At 32.3% G+C, this 19,205-nt stretch overlaps 2 protein-coding genes across 2 annotated transcripts in view; one reads left to right on the plus strand and one right to left on the minus strand.

Moving 5' to 3' along the window:
- LOC125056271 (carboxypeptidase N subunit 2-like) overlaps positions 1 to 9,304 on the minus strand; it is a 17,682-nt gene extending 8,378 nt beyond the window's left edge. The window contains exons 1-2 of the mRNA XM_047659301.1: positions 9,190 to 9,304; positions 2,901 to 3,053 (exon numbers count right to left, since the gene is read on the minus strand). Coding sequence (XP_047515257.1) covers positions 2,901 to 3,053; positions 9,190 to 9,232 — 196 coding nt within the window. The 5' untranslated portion in view covers positions 9,233 to 9,304. The remainder of the gene's footprint in view (positions 1 to 2,900; positions 3,054 to 9,189) is intronic.
- A 7,803-nt stretch (positions 9,305 to 17,107) lies between these two features.
- Positions 17,108 to 19,205, plus strand: part of LOC125056216 (RYamide receptor-like) — a 53,326-nt gene continuing 51,228 nt past the window's right edge. The window contains exon 1 of the mRNA XM_047659231.1: positions 17,108 to 17,460. Within this exon, the coding sequence (XP_047515187.1) occupies positions 17,450 to 17,460 (11 nt within the window). The 5' untranslated portion in view covers positions 17,108 to 17,449. The remainder of the gene's footprint in view (positions 17,461 to 19,205) is intronic.

A 19,205-nucleotide genomic window follows, 5' to 3' on the forward strand; every position in this document is an offset into this window, starting at 1 on the left:
AAAAAAAAATATACCACTACTAATGTTTTGTTTAATTTAACAATTTATGTAAAAAAAGAAAAATATACCACTACTAATGTTTTGACTAAAATGGTGTATTGCAAATGTAACGTTTTATTTATATCTAATTTAAGGTCCCTATAATAATTTCAGAGCAGTGTTGGCCTCAGCTTCAGCGTGCGACTCTCATACCTGAGGTCGTAGGTTCGATCCCCGGCTGTGCACCAATGGACATTCTTTCTATGTGCTCATTTAACATTTGCTCGAACGGTGAAGGCAAACATCGTGAGGAAACCGACATGTCTTAGACCCAAAAAGTCGACGGCGTGTGTCGGGCACTGAAGGCTGATCACTTGCCTATTAGATTTAAAAATGATCATGAAACATATTTAGACATCTGAGGCCAAGACCTAAAGGTTGTAGCGCCACTGATTATTATAATAATTTCAAGTGTCATGATTAGAAAATTATCATGCACTTGGAATAGTTTACGTATGCAATTTCAATTATCAAATGTTTATATTTTTTGAGTACTGCTGTTATCTTGAATACAAAAATGTATTAACTGAAGCCTATTTTGAGGCTAAAGACAAATCTTACTATAAAAATGCTATAATCGTTGTATCGCTCTCAAAGGCAATCCAGGAATAATCAAAACCTATGAAAAAAGGGTTTTCTATAACTTTTCAGCCCACCTGTTAGATACTAAACGCATTGTCTATTAAATGTTCACGTGTAATCATAATGTAAACCAAACATGTAAAATTATACATTACTTAGTTAACGCCATAGTACCCTTACAGCGGTACCAATAAACGTGATATAAAATAGTATAAACAAAATGCCTACTAATAAACCAGGAATAACTTAAACCTAGTATAACGTCGGCGTAACTCTTCTTACTAGCGTTATTCCAGCCGCCGCTAGTATAAGTCTTATATAAATCTCGAATAAGTAAGTTTTTATTTGCACCACTGTTAAAGTATTGTATTGTGTTATCTTTATAGCGTAAGTAGGATCGTATACAAATGTTAAAGATTTTATGTTACGCAATTTGGCATTTATACAAGTCGCAACGCCGTTATTGGTTTTGGCTCAGACAATTGGGTGTCTCTAATAACTTGATAAGCTAGATTGAACTTTTTAATAAGATAGTGCAGTGTCATTTTGAAAGAGCCAAAGGGCAAACATTATAAGTCACTTCACTTCACTTTATTTATAATGGCGACATCTGTGTAAATCACAATTCCGCCAATGTCACGTTCTAAGTCTTCACACAGTGAGGATAGATTTGATAATTTTGATAGATTTAATTTTATCTAAGCAGAGTTACCCAAAACAAAAATGACATCACAATAAATACAACACACACAGACATCTAATAATATATACAAGAGGTTAACATTTTACTACAAGGTATAGAAGGTGAGAATCTTATTTATAACTTTAATTTACTAACAGAAATAAATTTCCCTAAAATTTTTACGATCGAGCTGGATGGGAGGGAAAGTAGGGGGTTAAGGTTATTATAAGTCTGACATACTTAAAAATAGTGTCTTAACACTGTCTGTCACTGTCAAGTATTTCCCGTATGTCAAATGTCATAATTGACAAATGGGAGACGTACTTGCTAAAACTCAGATTAGAACTCTTGTTTATATAAATTATGACAGAAGCGTATCAATGACATAATTTATTACATTTTACTTAAAAGAATGAGCACTGAGCAGTGTTGGCCAAGTGGCTTCAGCGTGCGACTCTCATCCCTGAGGTCGTAGGTTCGAACCCCGGCTGTGCACCAATGGACTTTCTTTCTATGTGCGCATTTAACATTCGCTCGAACGGTGAAGGAAAACATCACGAGGAAACCGTTTTGTCTTAGACCCAAAAAGTCGACGGCGTGTGTGAGGCTCAGAAGGCTGATCACCTACATGCTTATTAGATTGACAATTGATCATTAAAAAGATACAGAAATCTGAGGCCAGGCCTAAAAAGATTGTAGTGCCACTGATTTATTTTATTTAAAAGAATAAAATATTTTTTATTAAAGAATGAAAGAAATTCCGCTAACTGTATTAACATAATTCTCGAATAAAAAGTCTAACCTGTCGCAAACTTTTGCAAAAGATACTTTGCGCCTTCTCGAAAATAAATTTTCTCAAAGTTTGTTTTGACGATTAAGAATATAAAGAGATTACAATGAGGAGTCTAAAACTGATTTCAAGTAATATTCAAAGGGATTATATAGAAGGAAAACAATTAAATGCTTGATTAAATAACTTACTTTTAGGTTAAAAACAACTGCCAGATTCGTCTGATATTTGTTAAACAGGGACAACGGGTTAGAGGCATTTATTTAAATTTCTTTATATTACCTTTTATCTTACTAACTTTTTCTATTTACATTTACTAAGAACTCACAAAAAGTATGAAGTCCCATTACCTTCATAATTGTTATGGGTCTTTCTGCGTCGGTTACTTGGATATTTTTGTTCTGTACCGTACAGTGCAGTTATCTCAAGATGAAGCACGTAAGGTGTTTTTGGCACCATTACCTTCATAATTGTTATGGGTCTTTCTGCGTCGGTTACTTGGATATTTTTGTTCTGTACCGTACAGTGCAGTTATCTCAAGATGAAGCACGTAAGGTGTTTTTGGCACAAATAATGAAAAATCCAGCACAGCCTAGGGTTAAACGTATCAAAATGTTGAACGGTTCATGAAGCATGTATAAAACCGATGACTTTTAAATCCATCGCATATTTAAAAAGATAAGATCGTTCAGTCCTGATAACGTTTAACAGACAAAATTCTAGTTACAATTGGCCGAGCACGTCCAATATATGCATTTATGGATTTTGTATGACCAATATAGAAAATTGTAATAATATAAAATGAACCTGGTTGTTCAATAGCTCTCAAGCGTCGATCCAGCTGTCGCCATTTCAAATCTTCAGCACACGCTATAGTAGTCTCACCCGATTTGCTTCTCTTAGTCAACATTTGAAGCACTTCGCAAGCTGTGAGAGAGCATTGTGCTTCTATCTGTAAAACTGATAATTCATTTTAATTATTTATTTAGCGCCAAAAATCAAACAAAAAACGTGTGTGTATGTACACGCGTTAGAAGTTATACTTCTTTGACAAGATAAAAACGACACTAACAATAGAAAAACTAAAATGTTGACTATAGCTAACTTCAGGGTGTCGGTTTTTGGTGACGGTGTGCGCGCGCATCGTAAAAATTAACTCTCATAATTTTTCCCTAACGCGCCAAAAGAAGTATAACTTCAATAGTAAAAGGAAAGAAACAAGTTATACAAATCATAGCGGCGTGCACAAACATAATATTTATAATTAATTAGTTCACAAAGATAAATATTACCAGAAGATTACAAAAGAAGACTTTAAATTATAAAACAAAAGAACCTAAGAAAGTGATAACAAAATTGCCTTCCGGTAATGGGATGGGCGATCCGAAGTTAGCAAATATAGGCTGTATCGTAAACCTGCCTACGATATTTGAGTGATACGCAGTAGGTACAGACGAGGTATGAATGTGGAGACACGCGTGGCCAAAAACATTTCTGTTTCTTAACAGATACTCGAATTTATTTTTTAACTAACACTAGAAACTAGACCACAATATGGATTTATTAATAGACGTAAAACCTTTACTAAAATAAATATATTTGGATTTATCCGTCTCAACGTCCTTAGTTCCTATCGCGGTTGTGGTCCTCTTTTGTTTTGAAATACCGCGATAGATATACCGCGCGATCCCAATGTTGCGATATCAATGCTACAGATATTACCTAAGAGAATTACATCGAAAGGGCTAAGAAAATGACCGGATCAGATTCGCTGTTAACAACATGTACAGAGTTGCGTTTCTTAAAATGTTCATTATAAACGTATGATATTTATTTCCAACACACAAAATATATACTGCCTTGCGATTCTATAACTCACTTTTCGAACTCGCAACAATAAACAATAAACTACAAGCTCCCTCCTTATCAGAATGACTGCTTCACGACTGATTTGAGAGCGACCGCCGCTGCGAAAACCGCTGTGCGAGTTCGAAAAGTGAGTTACAGAATCGCAAGGCTGTATTTACAATATTCTTATCTTAGTAAATTTACATTAATACGTATATTGTAGTAGAGCCGTTACATGTAAAATCCTTTTAAGATACATATAGTAACGTACAATATTTGTGGCGCCATATGAGTGTTTCTTAAAAGCCGCTTGCATTATTCACAGACATGGTTTAGTTCTTTTTAATTATCTCATTGTCTTCACGGCGTCGAGAACTTGATAGCATTAACGTGACAATGAAGCATGCTTAGATGAGCATAAAGTATGGTCTTTTAGAAGAATTATTAATAAAATCTATTTTTTTCTCATCAAACCTTGCCAATTCTGAGCACACTGATACATTGGTAAAAGAACCACGATATACAATTTTAACGTGACATACACGAAGCGATAATACAAATATTAAACAAAACAATTACGAAAACGAAAAATTTCAGAATTTAAATAAAAACTTAACTTAACTAAAAACCGTGTAGGTCTAAAGGTGCGTACAGACTATATAACATAACATGTTATACAACATTGCTTTACAACATGTTTCAGATAATGTGGACACTGAATGTTATAAAACATGTTATAATAACATGTTATTGATATGTATGCTAGGACGAACCCAGCATCTACGTTTTTTTGTTTTTCTTTTGTTATTTAAAATGGTTATATAACATTGTTATATTGCATTGTTATTCTAATGTGTACAGTATTGTTTTATGTTATAATGTTGAATAACAAGGTTACATAATGTGGACGTGTTATAAAACACAAGTTATATAATATGTTACATAGTCTGTACGCACCCTAAGATTTATGTGTCTGTTTTGTGGTTAATGATTTTTTTTAATAGATGATCAGCGTTCTGTGCCTGACACTCTGTTGACTTTTTGTGTCTACGTCATGGTCGTTTCCTCAGTAGTGTCCCAAGTGTTAAGCGCAAATAGACAAAAATTCCATTAGTGTGCGCCGGATGTCGAACCTACGACCTTAGAGATGAGTGTCGTATGCTTTTATGGTAGATCAAAATGATTTTCTTTAATATATTTAAGAAAATCTGTGATGCTATATCAGCTAGTTTCCGATTTCCAATTTTCATACATGCTGATACAAACTCCATTATTATTTTAGCAGAATTGAAATTTTCTACGTACGCCGTTCAAAAGTAAAATTTCTTTTGTCCAGTGAATTTGAATGAATTGGCTAGTTTCATTTAAATAAATAAAAATATATGGAACAAGTGGAAATAGAACCGCGTATTTTTGAAGATACAGAGCGGAAAGCGATATTCTGTTTAACATATACCGTACCTTAAAGCAGTATAAAATTAAAATTCAGTTTCAAATTACCTATACCACTGTGTTTTATAATGTCAAGATAATCTGACGACAAATAACGTTAAATTAAAAAACAAACATTATATATAGGTAAACAAATGAAGTCGCTTTTACCAAAGACCTACATAATTTACTAAATATGAATGCATACAACACAAAATTGAAAATACTTTCATTCTAACTATGTGAAAGTGTGTAAATTTCTGGCATACATAAATTTTATCTTACTAAGGGTCTGTTTCACAATGTATGTATAAAGTACCAAATAGCTATGCAACACATACATTATTTGGAAGATAAATTGTGCTATTTGACACTTCATCGGACTCATAACTAATGATGGACTTTATGTGACGAACAGCGCTATCTGACAGTCGTGAAACGCAACAATAGTGTTTATCCTACCAATAAGTAGTAAATAGCTAATTTGGAACTTATGTAGAACTTATCCGTACATTGTGAAACAGACCCTAAGAATAGCTTCATAGTTATAAAGAATTTATATTACATATTATAAATTCAGTAGAGACGCGTTTTACCGAGCCACAGTTTGTCGTCGATATACGGTTTTGGATAATCTGATTGAGAAAAGTGGTTCATAGCTTACATAACAAACTCGTGCTCTTTGAACCTATGCTAAGCTATTTAAAATTTAAACCGTTCTTAAAGAATAAAGGTACTCAAAAGTAATAGAATCTAGAAGTTAAACTAATAAGAAAGTGATCCATTTGGTATTAATTAAAAGACTCATGTTCTCTAAAGCGCTATCAGAAAAAACGAATTTTGCTTTGCTATACTTCAGATTTATTTTAAAAAGTCTTTTTAATTTTATTGAGTTTTAATTATTAAAGTCGTTTTAAGTAAATTAAAGAAGCGAAAATTTATAAATAAACTTGATTTATGACGGTTACTTTAATTGTTAATTTTTAATTTTATATGAAGTGAATCTGAATAGTAAATATATTTGACATACACACACACAACTTAAATTTTCTTATTATTTTCGACAACATCGTTCTCGATACTTTTTTCTCAAACATCCTCGTGTTTTTTTCCGTTGGTAATGGTAGTTGGGAGTCGGTAAAGCAGTGGCTGATCGGTAATGTCGGTAAAAAATACAAAACGTCTTAAAAATAAAAGAAATAATGCAAGGAAGCGACCTAATGTTAAAATTATATCACTGATGAATGAGGAATGAGAGTGAATCATTTGATACGTCGATCATCCAGATTGGTCCAAGAACGGAGGAGCTATGCTTGAACAAAATTCACACATCGAATGGTAGACCTCCTTTTTGAGGTTTTTAGAAGTTCGTAAAAAATCTTCAATCACTTGTCAAATCTCCATCATTTGTGATTTTTAACACTCAAATTATCAAAACGATACCAGTTCATACTATATTTGTTTATTCTAACACATGCCCGATCAAATTAAAAACAAACAGGTTCTCTCATCTTTTGGCAAACCCGCAACTATGAAATTGTTTCCTGAGTAGCAAGAAATGAAATTCATGAAATGAAATTCTCATTTGCCAAACTATTCTCAGAATATTATAAGAACTTAAAATGTATGCAATTTTAACTAAATAATTTCTATTCCACTTTTATGATTATTGTAACTCTTCAATGGTGCATTGTGTACATTTCTAGGCTTAAATGAAACATTGATATAGCAATCAAACAAAACGGCGGTGTAAGGTGAAACTATCGAAATGTACCGTTTGTAAGAAAATTTAATATTTATGGATTAGAAACTGTTAAAATGTTTTCGTTTTGTTCATAAGGGATTTTAAAAAAAATTGTAGGTACAGTGGTGTAGCCCTTCAGGTACCAAGATTAAGGCTCTTAGTGGTTTTTTGGTGTTGTCAGTAGTATTAGTTTATTTATAATATATATTTAAGTGATAATAAAAAATAAAATAAAAACATAATAGCCTAAATATTCGAGCTTTGACACAATAAAATCTCTACTTTTTCGCGTGTTCTCAGTTAGCAAAATAAATTACTGCTGGCTGTCAGTAGAGAATTTTTGGCCTAATCCTCTGATTTAAAAGGGTTCAATGTTTGAACATGCCCTGTCAAACATAATCAAGAAGTAAAACAGTTGACGATCATAACTTTTCTATTTACAAAACGTTATATACTTTTTTTTTGCCACAAATACATATATCAATTACTCTCGTAAATCGTCTATTAAATTATACCTAATAGCAGGTAACTTATATAATATTTCAAGCACGACAATTAGTACATTATTACGTAACGATAGATTTAAGGGCAGTGAACTCCTTCCAATTCGATTTATAGGTAATGAAATCTTGATTAAATATTACGTTACCTTCCTAATAAGAACTTCTATCTTCGGCTGTTAGATTATTACTGGGAACTATATAAGTAGTCCCGTAAATGTATTTTTGTAATTAAGTAATTAGTAATATGATTAAAATTTATACCTACATATTTATTTAAGTCTCCGCAAAAAATATAAAAAAAATCTATTCGAAATGACCACCGTTGCCATTTGGGTTTTATACAGACCTTTAATCTGTTTGGCCACGAATCTATGGATTTACGCACTGTTACGATATACGAACATACGGCCGATACCAAGCTTTTGAAATGTCTGGAATATGACTGAAGGGTACATACCCACTTTGTGCAAGGCGATCACTGCAATCCTATTCTTTTTAACACCCCATTCCATATTGTAATTTCATAATGAACACGAGAAATTATGTGAAATGGCGCAAATCGAAATAAGATTTTAAAATAATATACGTGTTCCAAATTCAAAATAATTATAAAGTTGAAAAGAAGAAAAGTTTTTATGTAACAGTATTTATGGCCGGACTAGTTAGTTGACGTAACTTTTTAATAACAACGTAGTGAATTTGTAATTGAAGTGTAATTTTATGTTTGTTCAAGCATAGCTCCTCCGTCCCGAGATTTTGATCGAGATGTCAATTGACTCGGTTTTGTAGGGGATTCCAAAATTGTCTATTTGGTTCTCGTTATTTATATATAATTACACTACCTAATACCATAGTATTACCATTTATATATTTCTCAATACAAATACTAAATATTTCAAAGGAATTAATTGATTATATTATCTTTGAATTACCGCCTTTTTTGTGAATAATAAGGTTAAAATTATAAAATATGATAACAATTTAGTTTAATAAAATTGATTGATTAAAAATGTCAACAAAATCAAATATAATATTGTTATATCAAATCATACATTTTCCACCTTACAAAAAGAAGCTGTGAGGTATTAGGACTTTGTCTTTATTGAGCTGTTGTAACAATTATTTTTTCTTTAAAATACAGTTGCAGTTTGTATGGCTTCGTATATTGTCTCAGGTTCTGTTTCACAATGTACGGATAAGTTCTACATAAGTTCCAAATTAGCTATTTATTACTTATTGGTAGGATAAACACTATTGTTGCGTTTCACGACTGTCAGATAGCGCTATTCGTCACATAAAGTCCATCATAAGTTATGAGTCCGATAAAGTGTCAAATAGCACAATTTATCTTCCAAATAATTTATGTGTTGCATAGCTATTTGGTACTTTATCCATACATTGTGAAACATACCCTAAGTGTTAGATTCCTTATAATTAAATATCCGAAAAGTGACGTTTTGTAAAATTAACCCTTCATTTTGGAAGTTAAACAAAAATTCGCCAATACTTGTCAATTATTTAAACTTACTTTTTATATCAGAATTAATAGTTAAATAATCAATAAATGTACCTTTTATTATTAATTGTATCACAATGATGTAGTGGAGATTCATATCCGTTGGTCCTCAATGTCAACAGGCACCAGTTCTTCTGACCATTGGTTACTACGGCCGGCTAAAGTTAGACGCCTTGTTTAACCGAATGTGGCTGGTATTATGCCATACGGTTTCATTTGGAAATTTTTAATATTTGCGAAATCTTAATTTTACACCTTCTCATAAGATGTCAAATCTAATAGTAATTAAATGGAAACGAGAGTTTTTTGAAATTATTTACAATATTAGGTATTAATTGAAGGTTTAATTTCATTTTTTTGTCTTATCATGTAGGGGAAGCCCGGGCAAGACGCATATGTTAAGGGATAATGTAAATTAAAGCCACAGTCTGTTATTCAATAGAACTCTTTGTACTATGGAAAATAATAACATACATTTAAAATTGTTAATGATTTCTATATCATTTATGAGAATTAACAAAAAGTATCAATTATCTGTTTTGCCCGAACCCTCCGGGCAAAACGGATACGCCTCAAGGGCAAAAAGGATAATGTTTAATTAATTAAGATCAGTCTTCGTATTCATCATAGAAGTAGCTGCCAACTCCTACATAAGAACTGCAGTCTTCATGCGCCCAAATTCTGCATCGATTACACTGAATCCAATCTTGGATTTACTACTTTTACTCAGTGTATTTGTCAGCGCACTTATTCAAGTAGGTGGTTAGCCATTTATGCCTGACGCCGTCGACTTTTTGGGTCGAACTCATGGTTTCCTCGCGATGTTTTCCTTCACCGTACGGCTGAGTATAAAAATATATTACACACATTCACAATAAATAAAATAATACTGATATACAATAGTTATAAACTATATTGATATGCCTATTATTATTATTGTTTTACAATAAGTGTTGTTTGATGATTTGCTATTTTAAAAGAGTACCTACCAAGAGTTTTTTACGCCGGCTTTTTCTCTCGGCCTACACCCTGTCTTCTTTGCCGATGAGTAGGGATGCCTACAGATTCAAATTTAATGACGTGGTATAAGTGATACCTGCATCTTATGTTCCATAATATAAACTATCATACATATTTATTTATTTATTTATTAACACTTCGTTGCAAAAAACAATAAATCAAACACAATACAAAAAAAAAAATTATAAGGGATGCAACGGGCGGCCTTATCGCTACATATTATATACTATTTAAAAAATTGGTAACAATTTTAGTAAGAACACCACATAGGCCATCAGTTTTATTACGCTCCTCAATGACGGAAAAATATTCACTCAAAAGTCCCAAAGACAACCCCAAATCGGATGGGAGGACGCAATAAACAACCTTAAAAAATATATTTTTAGATTGGGATAATTGAGGAAGTATGAAAATAATCTGTTTTTAATAACTTCAGAATCTTCGAAGCATTTCCTTGTGAAATTAATTTATAAAGCAAAGATTAATTGTAAACGTAATATTCAGCTTATGGGTATTTTAATATAGATTTTAATAAGCTCAAAAGTGATACTTTGAGCTGGAAATACCAGTTAGCAGTTTTAATACTAAAAAATACTTCACAATTTGAAACATGTATTTATTATTAATATAATTTATTGCATTCATAAAAAAATATGTTTATTGAATAAATTAATGAACATTTAATCAGTCAGTTAACAAAAGCTCTCATCTGTCTGCGTTTTAGATCCATAGTTTTTTTGGAGGCCCGAAGAGGTCCAGGAAATTTAGAATACTGTGACTGGCAGAGTAGAGGGCACCAAACCTTGACCGATTGAAGTGTTCATTTCGTTACACTATAAACACATTTTAAAAGACAGACACGACAGAGTTATTTAGCTAATTCTAAGCTTAGCTTTGGACAGGGATTCATTTTAATGATCTTCATACCCCATTAAAAAAATAAATACTTAATGCAATAAATTCTTTATTATTATTTTTTATGAGCAATTTTGGTCTAGTGCGTTGGTCTTCAGCGTGCGATTCTCACCCCTGAGGTCGTAGGCTCGATCCCCGGCTGTGCACCAATGGACTCACTCTGTCTATGTGCGCATTTAACATTCGCACGAACGGTGAAGGAAAACATCGTGAGAAAACCAGCTATTGTTAAACAGATACATAAATCTGGGGCCCAGACCTAAAATGGTTGTAGCGCCATTGATGTTATTATTTTTTATGTGTGGTGTTGTGATGGGTGGGACACATGGCAAGAGGAACAGAAAGTGGAGTTATTCAGTATTAAACTGGTGCCGAAGGTACAATAAATGCAAAGGGGGACCAGAATCGTGGATTGACCAGATTAAATAAACAGTCGGTACATGGCACAGTGCAGACACAGTAATGGTGGGATTTGGAGGGGGCCTATCTACCTACATAGCATGAGATGATATAATTAATGTATTTGAATGTAAAGTAATAAGCCTTTTGTCAGTATTTAGAGTTTGTATGAAGCGTTCTACGATTTTATTACAATTGTATAATTAACCAGTTAACTGAATTGCTTGCGTCCGCTCATCGAGGTTCCGAGTTTAATCTATACCTGTCTATTTTAAATTATTTGACACTCATCAATACACCGTGGCCTTTAGATTTGAAGGTCCATTATTTGTTTTACCAAGTTCATATATCATGTAAAAAATCAAACACACCACTACACGCAATACTCGTCGAGTTTGCTTATCTTGCCGAAGCCGCGTACAAATTACTTGAAGAAGTCTAGTAAGTATGCAATTATTTAATTATTATTATTTAATTATTTAATCAATTACCATCTAAAATTCGTAATATTAGCGCGTTTAACCAATACAAAAGGTCATTAATGATACGTATCAGAATGAGCCAAGACAAAAATTGGGACGGTTGATGGTGACGTGTATCGATAGATTTTTCGAATTTTAATTGTTTTGTTTAATATAATATCTCTTCGTGTATGTCATGTTTGCCTATAAGTGCTTGTCACGTTAAAAATTGTATACGGTGGTTCTTAACCAATGTATCAGTTTGCCGAGGGTTTGCAAGCTTTTACCAATACAAAAACAAAAACTTTACAAGGAAAAATACAAAAGCAATCACGTAGAGTTTTACATAATTATGTTTAAAATTATTCTTCTTAAGAGATTTATGAATAACAAACGCAAATTAAAGTACTACTTTTGGAAATCTTTTATTGCGTGTTTTTTAAATTATACTATTTTTAAATAATATTAAAAAATAAATAATAAATAAAATTCGTCGTCTAATCATCTATATTATAAATAAGTCAATTTCATATAGACGATGTGGTGGCATCAAATATCAAAGGCCAAATTAAGGACCAAATCAAGAAAGTTGAGAATGTTTCAACTTCCGATTGAGCTCTAAGTACATAAAATCAACAGTCAAAGCCAGTATAATCTTCCTTCAACATTTTCCAAGTAGCAATTAGATTCAGGCTTTTAATTATTTATTTAATTAAAGGAGAATGTGGAAAGCAATTGTATAATTCTCTGAAATTATATACATTAAAAGACTGTTTAAATTGAAACCATTTTGACTATCAAAGCCTGTTAATAATTCGCTCCTATTTTACAAGTAAATTAATAAAGTATAATATATGTTAAAGATGAGAATCTTAAAGACATACAGAGACAAGTGACAAAGAAGTGGCAATTTCATAGATGGGACGATTTCGAGTGGTCCGACTTGGCTAAGGATTGCTTAGTAAGGAGCAACGGGTGACACATCAAAGAGCTGGGAGCTGGAAACAGTATGTGTACGAGCCAAGGCTGTACATTTTACTACACACATACTTACTTAGTTTTATACGATTACCTAAATCGTTGGAGTTACGCCCCGAGAGTATAGCCAGACGCCGGCACTCTCTACAGTTACTCATTTAGCATTTGTTTCATAGCAATTAACATTTGATTCTTTGGCATATATTCTATTGTGGTACGCGAGTGGTTGTTATAGAGTAAAAATAAAATCCTCTATTATTTAAAGAACCCCGATGACCCGGGAACCGTACAGCCCTGCGATTCTGTAACATAAAATGACTGCTTCACGACTGATTTTAGCGAGACCGCCGCTGTGAAAACCGCTGTGTGAGTTCGAAAAGTGAGTTACAGAATCGCAGGGCTGTGTGGTTGGATACTTTAGAAAAACTGTGTTATTAGACTTGTTTAATTTGTATGAATACTCTACTATACATTGCTGTATGTCGTTTACCACGCATAATTTAATAGGCTTAAAAAGTTTTGGCTGTTTAGTATTGGATTGCGACGAATGAAGTTGCGATATATTCTACTATCCTAGTTTATAGATGTACGAATTTTACCTAGTAAAAAGTGTGATAAATAAACGCGAATTTATCAAAACTAAACAGTGTAGTTTATATATTTTTTTAACGATAAGATAATTCCTTCAACATTCGTGAAAGAAATGAAGGAAGTTTTATCAATTTTTATTTGAAAAAAATGTGGGTAAATAGGCTCTTTTAAAAATATTTTTTTTTTAAATGTCGCTTAAAACACTCTATGAGTTTGCCTGCAACAAGCTGACTGGCTTCCGGTCTATATATTTATTTTTATTTGTCCGGTCGTAAAAAATTGAATAATAATAAATAATCAGTGACACTACAACCTCTTTAGGTCTTGGCCTTAGATTTCTGAATCTGTTTCATGATCTTTTTTAATCTATTAGGCAAGTAGGTGATCAGCCTCCAGTGCCTGACACACGCCGTCGACTTTTTGGGTCTAAGACATGTCGGTTCCTCACGATGTTTTCCTTCAAGTTCGAGCAAATGTAAAATGAGCACATAGAAAGAAAGTCCAATGTTGCACAGCGGGGGATCGAACCTATGACCTCAGGTATGAGAGTCGCACAGAAGCCACTAGAACAACACTGCTCTTAAAAAATTTAATAACACATAGAATATAAAAGGTTGCAGAAAAATGCAGTTTTATTATATACTATAGCAAATAGCAAATCTAATATTGATTTATTATTCGCAACAAAGCCACAAAGACACTTGCTCTCTCACTGTCAATCTAACAATAGTCCATTGACCGGGCACAAAGCCGAGCAATACATCAGTTTGATGACACTTGAAACAAATATACGTTTTTGGAAAATGTGCGTGTTTCTCACGTTCACGGCTTATGGTATGGTGACACAAGTGTGTGCGATGTTCTCGCTGTATCATAATTCTAAGACTCCATTGAGATGGACTGGCAAGGACAGCTTTATAGCTACTAGGTACGGGGATGTTCAAACATTAATTGAAGTGTTAAGGTCATTCGCCCTCGCCTGGTATTTGAACGCGCAGTTTGCTTGAGTTCATATCACTCGTAATTTATATCCAAGATATCAAAAGCAATTTTGATATTACTCCCTTACAAGAGCCTAACTCCAATTGTTGGTAAAGTGATATTTTAAACGCTTAGGGCACAAAAGGCGGTTAGCGCTGAGAGAGAACAGATAATAATAACTAGGTAAACATATTTGCGCCTCTCAGGGGTGTGCCCTGTCGCGCAACCCCTGATCTTACTAATACAAGTTACTAATTAGTAAAGTGCCCGTATGAAAGTTAGACTGTTCGAATATTGGAATAGTCCATTGAAATGTTACATTTTTTAGGCCTAACCTTGCGTTTTTTAGAGGACGCAATTTTATTTTTTTGATGTGTAGGGGGGGTCAGTGTAAAGCTAAAACCAAGTTTGTGGGGTCGCCACCCTTGTCCCACGGCCGCCATCTTGGAAAAAGGGGTCCAAAAACCACGTTTTTGGCTATATCTCCTAAACTATCCATCCTACATTTAACTTGTAAAGACACATTTTGTAGCAAATCGCTGTGCCTACAATTATGTTTATGTAACTTTTTATCATAAATCCAAAATTAAAAAAGTTATAAGTAAAAAAAGTGAAAATATTTTCTATTTCTAAAGTTGACTAGGTGCGTCAATGCTCATGACAAGCCGATCAAAACAGCAGTTTTACCTTACTTTTAAGATCTCTCGTTTATTTTAAACAAATTTTCCAAATATATATTTTTTTATTTTTTTTTTATTCCTACAATTTTACTTATTGGTATTCCTAGTAGGCCTATTCCACAGAAAACTTGCTGATATGGTAATCTTCGACATAATTATATTATCAATCAGTTATTAGAATGGTAGCTAGCTATCACTCTTTTATTTGTAACTTTTTGAATTTTGGATTTATGATAAAAAGTTACATGGACATAATCGTAGACACAGCGATTTGCTACAAAATGTGTCTTTGCAAGTTTTATGTACGATGGATAGTTCAGGAGATATAGCCAAAAACATGGTTTTTGGACCCCTTTATCCAAGATGGCGGCCGGGGGACAAGCACGCCAACCCCACAAACATGGAGTTAAGCTTGTATTGACCCCCCCTACATGTTCCATAAATAAAATTGCGTCCTCTAAAAAACGCAACCCCAAATGTAACTTTTCAATGGACTAGGTGAGTTTCGTTACAACCGTTTAGAACTCTGAAGAAAAAAATCATTTTTAATGCGATATATTATACAAAGTAGTTAATACGTGCATGTATGTAAACTGCCACAGGGACCAAACTTTTTAAATTAATTTTTTTCTTTTTAAACTTTTTAAATTTTCAACTTATTATTACTATGTAGGTTAAGATTATTGTAAAGACTTAGTTATATTAAGTTTTAATTATGGTAATATTAAATTAAATTAATATAGTAATAGATTTGAGAGAGATATTTCTAAAAACTGCAGTCGTTACCAGGAATGATTCCTGACTAATTTACATGGCCTATTTTTCTCATATTTTTTGTACTACATATATATTAGGTATATAGGCCCAACTTAAATACTGTTTTTTAATCAATTATGGTTGATATAATAAATGAATTATAGAATTTATTAAAATTAAAATTAATTTAAAAATAAAATAATATTATAATTATAATAACAATTATTATTTAAAATTAATTAAGATCAAAGAATAAATCTGTAAAATTTTTATAATTTTTACTTACTAAAAAACATTTTATTCAAACTACAAGCCGGAGTGGAAATTCAAAATCTTTAAACGCGATTTCCCAAAATTTTAACCGAAAATACAAAGTTCGGTATGAGATATATTATACACTAATATGACCTGCCAGAATACTTACTTCATGTAGATAACCCGAGTTTGTAAGAAATCTGAAGGGTGCTCGGGTCCTTTGTAAATAATCATATTGATCACGTGACAATTCTCACTGGTACCTATAACACGAAAACTTGGAATTATCAATAACTAAAAGAAAAATATAAGGTTTAAGTTGGCGTCTAGTAGATAGTACCGGTGACCCCAGAGCTGGTACTTTCTTGGCTCAACGAATATGTATCGCAATACAGCGAGAAAAATGCTGCCAGCGTTAAAGGTACACTGCCACAGGGACCAAACTTTTTAATTTTCTTTTTAATTATTATTTTGTAGGTTAAGAAAATTGTAAATACTGTATACTTGATTGTAAAAAATTAAATATGTTTAATAAAAAAAAACATTTTCTTGCTTGAGGAAAATACGTGAAAAATTATTGTCAGATGCCCCTAAACGTTTTACATTAGACAATAACTGAACCATTTAAGTACTTTAATAATATCATTATTGTATTAATGATTTCAATTATCGTAAGGTTAATTCTATGGACAGCCTTTATTAGGCATATATGGCCCATTACTCCATTCAATTTTAACACAAGGCTGAAGTATGAACAGTCATAGAATATTAATGATTGGTGGCAACTGTATCAGATATCAATATGAAATTCAATTATCCTACGTCATAATTGCTGGCAAATAAGTTCATTATCAAGTTAATCAAATATGCGTGCACCGGTTTTGTTGTCAAAGATTCAAGGGTGGCTCGTGGAACGGCGCATTCATTTACCGCCGACCGGCGCTGATGTACGTGTGTGCTACGCTGAAACTTTTCCAAGTTTTCCACTGAACACGCGAAGCTTAAACCCGTGTAACAATAATTCGATTTTTAAATTGTTCGAGTGAGTGACATGTGTGATTTCAAAAATGGAATAACAAGTGGTGATGTGAAAATTTCAGTATGCAAGGTTAAAAATAATGTGCTATGTCAACTTTGGGTGCGTGATAATCGTTTCGCAAATAAGCCGTAAGACAGCCGTCGTGCTGTTTGCTTCTTGTATGCCGTTTCTGTTAGCACAGAAGGCCTGATAAAGAACAAAGATTAATCTTATCTACCGCGTTCAGGAGTTAAACAAAAATGGACACAAGGTATGTTTTTTTTTCTTCTTTTTGTTACCTATTTCAAGTTCTTGCAGTTTAATTTTACAATTACGGAATTAACCTAAATCTAATTAGTAATCAAACATGGCAACTACATTTACCAATTTACATACATAAGCATAATTTAAGGTTAAATTGAATTTACTTAACAATATTATAGAATAGTAAAAAATTTATTTAATTGTACAATAATAAGAAACTTGTTGAAAACTCGTTTAAGGAAGCACAGAAAAGTGACGAATCTTTTTTAAAATTTAAAGCTAAGCTAAGCTTTATTTTAAGCGTATATTAATTGCAGTTGTTAACATTGCTAAATGGCTAATTAACTATTAATAAACGACTCTAAGTGTGACGATGTTAATATTTACGCATTTATATTTGATAACGTAAGACACTTGTTTTAACCGTGTGTTTAACATGATCTAAATGTGACTTTCGAAATAATAATAATAAATGTTGACTTATTAAGTCTATTTTCCTTCTGATAAAGTCTGGGTTACATACATTTATTAATATAATAATAAAAACGATGCAAACAAAAATAGAATCAACTCCGATATGCTCTAAAAGTATTAGATAACAAGATTTTTTCGTCTTAAGAACATTAGTTTTAAACTACTTGTTACTTTTTTTTCGATCATAGATATTTTGATACAAATTGTTGTACATTGAAGAGTTATCTTTAGATTTTGCACGAAACATATTTTCCAACCTAGTTACAAAATGATAAAACTGTAGCTAATTAATTTATGTTTTAATATGTGTTGTATTTGACGTAATGGACTTTTTGATGATATATTAGTTACAAAGAATCATTAACATTGTTTTAAAATTAGAAAGGTGGACAAAACCTCCTAGTCGGTAATTATCATTAAATTAAAACTATTAGTGTTAAACAAAAAAATAATTTTGAAGACCCTAGTGAAATACAATACTCCAAAACACTTAATAGAGGAAATATTGCAGTGTATGTTACATCCCTTTTAGTTTTCCGATCTTCGATATATTTTCCCATACACCCAAATGCTTTTTATTAAGTCCATGACAAAAATCGTAGTGTTTTTCCCTTGTTTTCGAACTCCGGCGTGTCGTCTAATTTTGCTTTGTAAATAATTATATACCGATTTAAAAAAGTAGTGATTCGCTTCGTACGTTTTATATTAGAGACAAAACCGCGTAATAAGCTTAATGAAATCAGTATTACGATTGTTGTAAGGAGAACAGTTTGAGAGCAATGCCTTGCGTTTGTTTATTTTAAAATACGATTCTGAATCAGTATATTTATATTGGTGTTTTATTGGTGTATTAAATTATTCATTCCAATAAACACCTCTGTTTTTAAACATGTTATGATTCTTGGTAACAAACACATAAAAACTACACAAGTTAGCTTCGCCTTTTTGAAATTTGTATGACAATTAGATTAGTAGTTTCACGTTATACACGTTAAGGAAAATTTACATTTTTTTTTATAATGCGTCTATTGTGTCCAAGATTGTGTCTCGATATATTCCACACCTCAATTTCCGGTTGTAATTGAGGCTGTACTTGTATTTTATTTTTTATTTTCACTTTTGTGGCTTTGATGTTTATTTAATCACTTTTAGTTATCGTAAATTTTGGTGTTAATTCTTGCAATTTTGTATTAAAGCCTATTACAGGTAATTTAAGAATTTGAATTTTATTTTCATGTATATGTATTTTGGGATCTAGCAGTGAGCTCTATAAAAAAA

The sequence above is a fragment of the Pieris napi genome, chromosome 14 (assembly GCF_905475465.1).
Source record: "Pieris napi chromosome 14, ilPieNapi1.2, whole genome shotgun sequence".
Lineage (NCBI taxonomy): Eukaryota > Metazoa > Arthropoda > Insecta > Lepidoptera > Pieridae > Pieris > Pieris napi.